Source organism: Vicia villosa, unplaced genomic scaffold (genome assembly GCF_029867415.1).
Source record: "Vicia villosa cultivar HV-30 ecotype Madison, WI unplaced genomic scaffold, Vvil1.0 ctg.003268F_1_1, whole genome shotgun sequence".
Classification (NCBI taxonomy): Eukaryota; Viridiplantae; Streptophyta; class Magnoliopsida; order Fabales; family Fabaceae; genus Vicia; species Vicia villosa.
The window spans coordinates 27,212-34,892 of NW_026706157.1; the positions used below are offsets into that span (position 1 = coordinate 27,212).

Consider the following 7,681-nt stretch of genomic DNA (forward strand, 5'->3'; position numbering starts at 1 on the left):
TCAACCACTTTATACTCACTTTTCTTGATGATCTTTAGGAACTCTTCCATCTCTTTGTCCACAGTATCTTCAGAATTGGAGCTTTGCCCCTGATCCACTGTATCTTCTACCACTCTTTTCCCTTTAGCTTGAGCTAGAGCTTCTGCATTATCATCGCGAGTATTCTAGGGAGGATTGAAAATACGACCACTCCTTGTTATTCTTCCAATACCAAGAACATTATCCACATCTTATTTCTCAACCGGCAATTTAATCTCATACTTGGCGCCTTGGTAGAAAACTTCTCCCCCATAATTCCATGGGATTGCTTTGTCACTGTTATACGGGACGGGACCAGGCAATGTAATGACCAAAGGAGGTGTTCTGGCAGGAATTGGAATCTTGGCAGGAGTATACGGGATGAATGCCAGATTAACTTCATTCTCGACTATTTCAGGATGTCGCACACGCTCAAACTGTAGATACCCACTATCTATCAACTGTTGAACCCCACTTTTCACCTTATCACAAACTGTGGAAATGGCCATGCAATCAATACAGAATTCTCTACAACCAGAGTATAGACCCATCCTCAATAATTCCTCCTTCAATAATGGCAATAGAGATCCCAATTCGATCACATCTTTGACCAAGCGAGTATCTTCAACAACCTCGATGGCATTTGCAGCGTGAGCTCCATGGGGAGGCAAAGGATTCTGAACAACATTAGGTCCTTGAGTAAGAGTAAACTCTATGGCTTTAGAGTCGAGAAGATTTTGAACCTGATGCTTCAACGCTTTACAATTTTCAATGCTATGTCCAGGTGCCCCAGAGTGGAATTCACATCTCGCATTGGCATCCCAATTAGCAGGCAACTTAGCAGGAGTGGCTAGAGTCCTCAATTGGATTAACTTCAAATCGAGGAGGTATGGCAATACTTGTGCATATGTCATCGGGATCGGATCAAAAACCCTTCCAGGCGCTTTCGGTTGATATTGACGTGGAGTATACCCTCGTTGTTGATGTTGCTGAAAAGGTGCATTTGGTATAGTCACAACGGCTACTTGTTGATAAGCATGGCCCTTGCCTTGACCATAGTAAGCAGCACTAGTCTCGCCATCTCTTTTCTTGGCAAATCCATTGTATGGCTTCTTTCCACCAGCCCCAGAGGAAGAACTAGAAGCACTTGGATTTTGTGTTCTACCAGCCTTAATCCTACTTTCAATACGTTCACCAATCATGACCAAATCGGCGAAGCTCGAGGATGCAGAGCAGGCGGAGTAATATTGACCCTCCAGAGTATTGGTGAACATATCCATCGTCTTTCTTTCCAGCATGGGCGGTTGGACTCTAGCCGCCAACTCGCGCCATTTCTGCGCATATTCCTTGAAGGACTCATTAGCTTTTTGGGCTAGATTCTGTAACTGAGTGCGATTTGGTGCCATGTCAACATTATACGGATACTGCTTTATGAAGGCCTCAACTAGGTCCCTCCAACTTCGGATATTAGCTCTCTCCAATCTCATGTACCACTCCAAAGATGCCCAAGTCAGGCTATCTTAGAAGAAGTGCATCAACAATCCTTCGTCCTCAGAGTACACATGCATTTTGCGATAATAAGCTCAGACATGTGTCTTAGGACAAGTATTCCCCTTGTATTTCTCGAAATCAGGTACCTTAAACGTAGGTGGCACACGGACACCAGGAACTAAACCCAAGTCGTTGATATCCATCCCCAGTCCTTGGCCTTCCATGGCCCTCATCCTTTCCTCCAGACCTCTAAACATCCTCCCTGCATCATGTGGAAATCCCCATTCACTTTCAGGAAACAAATACTCGTGTCGGTCCTCTTCCAACACGGGAACGACAGCGGTCCTTCTGATTTGTTGTGTAGGTTGTCCTTCAGGAGTAGGCTGAGGAGGCCCACGAGGATTACCTTGATTGGAAGCAGGAGGAATTACACCAGGTCCTCCGCTCACAGGCTCTCCATTGACACGGATATCAGCAGAATTTCTTTGCGGGGGGCCCGCAACAACCTGAGCAACTGTGTCCATACGGATTCTGAGCTCTTCTTGGCGATCAGCCATGCCTTGCATGACTTCCATGAACTGAGCCATCTCAGAAGTAACTTGAGCTCTCATCTGGATAAGGTCATCCCTTAACTGATCCATTTGCAGTGATTGATTAGCCCTTGTATAGTAGCGATGCGTAGGTGGAGGTGAAATTGCTGAAAGAGAAAACCTGATTAGTCAAACAAGAATACCATCTGGTGTACCTGTCATATATATGAATGTATGAAATGCATGTGTGCATGTATGCATGCGAATGTCATGTTTTTTATTATTTTTAGGATCCTTTAGCTTTGTGTCAAACCAACAACACAAAATAATAGGAGAACCTGAAGTACAGCCAAGATGAATAAGAAAACTCCATTAGATTTGTAACCAAGTTCTTGACATAATCGGAATCACAAATTAATCCGCTCTCATGAGCCAACAAAACAAATAAATGGAACTAGGAACCCCATCCAACAAGTCTGGTGGTGATTCGAACAACAAAGTCATCACTAAGCGGGATCCTCCATGTCTACACAACGGAGAGGGCTTTCTACAATGTTCTTGTCACTCCATGTCTTCATTTCTTTGAAAAGCTTCTTGGTATCATTACGGGTTGGCCTCTTAATGATTTCTTGAATCAGCAGATCCTTCCTAAAATGCATCCCCTCCATTTGGTGGTTCTTTAACTCCCAATACATTGCTTCTTCCTGAATTTGGGCATTATTCTGATCCTTTTCCCTTATCCGACCCTTCAGCTCTCAGATTTCCTCATAACATTTCTCCAGCTTTCCTTGTCGTTCCAGCAAGTGTTTGTCTGCTTTCTTACGACGGACCTTTTCTAAGTTGGCTTCTTTAGTCTGAATCTGGAGTCGTTCAGTTAATTCTGCCAATTGAGCCTCATAATGTTCTTTCAACTTTGTTTCTTGAGCCTCGGCATCCTTAGAACCCTCGAGTGGTCTTGATCTCTTCCGAGAAGTACTCCCCATGGCATAGAACTCTTCGAGCTCTATTTCTCTTAGTTTCAATTTATGGAGTGCAGAAAGCTTTTCTTGTCGAGCGGTATTCATATTAACGGCACTGTTTCCACCTGTTCAGTTAACTTTCTGTTATGCTCCACCGTTTGATTATAGCGAGACATGGAGACAATATCTGATTGTTCACCGGATGGAGGATATAAGGGATCCTTAGGAGGAAAAGGCATCCCTTGAATGTCAGCCACAGATTTTACCCACTTAGTGTAGCCCTCATAAGTAGCGCAATCTCTTAGGCCAAAATGTTTCTTATCTCTCCAACAAATGCTTTTCCAAGCTTGCACCGCTTCTCCCATTTTTCCATTGTCAGTGGCCAAATGATAGAATAAAAACTCATCAATCTCTGTTCGTTCGGGAGGACTCACAAAAGCGTACCCAAAAGTTCTTCTAGCCAAGATAGGATTGTAATTGATTCCACCCCTTAGACCCATGAGAGGCACATTGTCAAATTTGCCGCAACTCATAATGATTTCCATGTCATCTAATGCCCTATTGTACTAAACAATGTCTTTGGCCACAAGCCCCATGATCCTCTCAGCCTATTTAGATGTGTGCCTATTATCAACAAAAGCACCACGCTCGGGGAGATGTGATCTAAACCAACGGTATAGCAATGGAGCGCAGCACCTGACCAAACCTCCCTTTTGGCTATTCTTATGATGGATGGAATGATAAACATCCCCCAAAAACGTAGGAACCGAGTTTTGCAGAATGAATATGTGAATCACGCTCATGTCTACAAAATTAACCACATTTGGGAACATCATAATGGCATAGATACCTAGAGCCAGGATAGCCCTATATGTGTCCCATTCTTTAGCCACAACAGCATCACGACCCTTCTGAACCAAGAACTCAAGATGAAAACCAAGACAATTCCCTTTCCTATCGAGATTCGCCTCCACAACCGATTTGCTCAAATAAAGAGCCTTAGAAATTTCAAGGGAAGTAGGAGCCTCCATGGTGCCATAGTACGACACTTCCTTTTTGATAGGAATGCCGAGGAAAAGAGAATACTCCTCTAATGTAGGAACCAAGAGGTAGTCGGGGAACATGAAGCAGCGAAGAGAAGGATTGTAGAACTAGAGCAAAGTCTGAACTCCCTCCTGCTCATACTTAGTGAACGACATCTTGAGAAGGCTCAGAATATACCCATATTTTTCTCGGAACTTGGTCCTCTCATCCGGCGTGATCATTTTTGCCAACCCCTCGAGAGAATCCAGATTCGGATTCGAGAAAGTGTAGGAGAGGTTACGACTTCCAGTCTTCATTGGTGGGGCCATGTGTTGGTCGGAGACAAAGCCAAAATTTCCTGAAAATAAATGAACATGTATGTTAAATGATATGGCGGAATGCATTTCATTGGGAGAATTCTAAAGTCTTTTCATTATCTCTCCATTTCTTCTTTTTTTTTCTTTTTTTTATTATTATTTTTTTTTGGAGATGAAAGATCATATATTTTTTTGGAAATAGACTTTGGGATTCTCCACGAATGAGGTGAGGTGGATGCAGTGGCGTGATGTGTCATGTGTGCAATGTGAAGAGAGACTGAATGTCTCTCGCAGTTCTGGATATCTAAGCAATACTGAATACAACAGGTTCAAAATTCCGGCTTCAGATTGCAATATAGGAATCCGGGTATGATGAAGGCTAGTATCCTGTCCCACCCCAATCTCACAGGTATGTATTCTAGACACGGACAGGTGGTCCCTAATGGTCACTAGGGTCTACAGTTCCCACGGGGTACAAAGTGTTTGAGGCAACAAGCGTGCCAGACACAGTGTTCCATGAAAAAACCTCGCCCAGTTGTGGTACCCCGTGTCAAGCTCGATCATAGCAAGCTCTACAGGAGTTGACATGAGCATCCACGTTAATCCTAGGTGTCATTGGCCTGGGTAGTGGGCATTTTACCTCACACAAACCCCCCACCTGCAAAATAAAGCAGAAAAATATGTGGCCCCCACGGGGACCCATAATATAGTCCAGATGCATGCGGGAAGTAAACATGATATGCACGCGGAAAATAGACATGATATGCAAGCATATAAATGATGCAAACATATAATAAACAAAGAAACACCCAATAAAATAAAACAAACAAAGGCTAGGATCGACTCGCTAAGTACGGACCCGCAATAGGTCTGACTTCCCCAGCAGAGTCGCCAGCTGTCTCTACCACAAAAAATGGAATCAGAGTCGCCACTAATATATTTATCCCATCGCGGGAGAGGAATACCAGGAAACCTAACTCAGAATAAGAACAAGGTCTTTCGACCAGAGAATAGGGTACGGGAGTCGGTTACGCAAGGGGAAGGTGCTAGCACCCCTCGCACACATCGTACTCGATGGTATCCACCTATGTTTGTTTCTATCTAAAGGGTGTCTAATGTCTAAACCTAAAAGCGAATGAATGCAAAAGAAATACGGGGGAAAAGAAGGAATTATTTACAAGTGTGCTCACTTAGGCCCCGCGACCCAATGCCTACGTATCCTTTTCAGGAATCAGAGCGCCGTAGTTCGGCTCAATAGTTTCCATTTGTTTTGTGTTTTTTAGTTGAACAGAGGTTAAAGTCGCACTCCACGATGCTCGACCTTTGGAGACTTACACGCCTAATTATGGAATGGATTCAACATGTTCTTAAGAATGCCACGAGGGCGAGAGACAGAAGAGAGTTTGGGTGTTTCGAGTGGATCCCTTAAGCAAGGGAGACTCGAGTTACCCTTTGGTTTGTATTTTTTAGATTGGGAATTTCCGCTCGAGTGATTCCCTTAAGCAAGGGAGACCCAAGTTTCCATTCCCTATTTATTGCTTTTCAACCTTTATTAATGTTTTTTATTAATGTTTTTTAAGTGTTTTCTTTGTATTTTTTAAAGGGATTTTATTTTGAGTATTTATTAAGTGTTTTAGTGTTGTAAAAGAAAAAGAATGAAAAAAAAGGGGGGACTAGCCTAATTTCTAAACCTAGAGTTATTGTTTGAAGGAAAAATTCTAAGTCTAAACTATACTAAGCAAGTCTAAAAATATACATGAAAACAAAAAGAAATTAAAGTCTAGGCTTCTTCTTCATAAAGATCTTGATGGCATTCATATCAACAAAGTTGTTAATGTTAGGGAACAAGAACAACCCATACACTAACAAGGAAAAAACAGCTTCAAAGTCTTCTTCCTTTATTTCTTGTGACAAGGTGAGAGCTTTCTCAATTAAGAACTCAGCAGGTAATCCAGGTAATCCTCCTTTAGTGACCATGTTCTTTTAAATATCTCCCTTTCTCAAATGAGTGGATTTTGCAATTTCACAAGGCTTGGGATCTTGTTCTAAACCAGTGAAAGGAATTCTTCCAGTAACAGGTAACCCAATAATGCTTGAATATTCTTCCAAAATGGGCAATAGTTGATAATCAGGAAAGGTGAAGCAATGATATAATGAGTCATAGAAATGGATAAAAGTGGAGAGGATTCCTTCTTCCATCTTGGTTCTGAGGAGATACAACAATCTTCCATACTCGCTACAAAACGTATCTTGATCAACAATCAAAGATCCTAGCTTTCTCAATTCTTCCACCTCTAAACTCTTGAAAGTATATTTCTTGGATTTTCTTCTTTCAAGTTCTATCCCTATAATGTTTACAAAACAAGAGGTTTCTTTTAATTTGTTGAAAGATATTATGTTTTTAAGATGCATGGATGAATGAATGCAAACATAGCAAAAACATGGGCTTGAGGGTTCAAAGTCACGAGCATGGAGCCAAAGATCTACCCATCCAAAGGTGTGTACTATGGTTATTTTGTACCTGTAGATCAAGGTTCTATTATTTCCCAGACTCAAGCAGCCCAACTTGGAGATTGTAAACTTAGTATCAACATACTCATTTGAACAAAATCCAAGAGAACCTCATCTGAGCGTAGCCTCGTGTAACAACTATTGTGAAAGTGAATCAGACATAGTTTCCACACTACATCTTAATGGCCAAGATTGGTTAAGGGTTTCTAGGTCCCCAGCTTCTTCAACCTAATTGAGCGCAACGATGTATTTCCAACTACATGGTCAACAAAGTTACTTCCAAAAGGCCTCCACTGAGTGATGGATCTCAAATTGACTTCTTTGGGCCTACACCCTCGAGATCAAAATGACTATACCAGTATCCTATAACAAGTGTACACTCTAAATCCGGGTTAGTATTTGTCTCACCGCAAGGGGCATCACTCCCTTTCCCAATACAACCCATTAAAATAACAAGTATACACACACGAAAGTAAAAGACATAAATAAGAGGTTATGTACAAAAATAAAGATAATAAAAAAATATAATAACAAAAAAAAGATTGGGTCAACCCTTTCAAAGATACACCAATAGTTTGATCAGTATCCCCAGCAGAGTCGCCACTTTTCTGTAGCGGTGAAATTGGTGAGACTAGAGTCATGGGATAGACTTAGCTCATTTTAAAACATATTCGCCACCGCGCTTTATTTTTTCCAAAAATGGAATGGGTGAAAGAGCGAATAAAACCCACAAAAGTTTTTAAAATCAAAACTAATAAACTTATCATAGTTCTGGCTACGGAGGGTTTGTTATACAAGGGGGAGGTTTTAAGCACCCCTCATATCCATGGTA

General features: G+C 41.8%; 1 protein-coding gene across 1 annotated transcript; it reads right to left on the reverse strand.

Moving 5' to 3' along the window:
* Nucleotides 1-230: 230 nt before the first annotated feature.
* On the reverse strand, nucleotides 231-1,505 carry LOC131640672 (uncharacterized). Its single transcript, XM_058911057.1, has one exon. It carries the CDS (start codon nucleotides 1,503-1,505, stop codon nucleotides 231-233), a length of 1,275 nt encoding a protein of 424 aa, XP_058767040.1.
* Nucleotides 1,506-7,681: the final 6,176 nt, after the last annotated feature.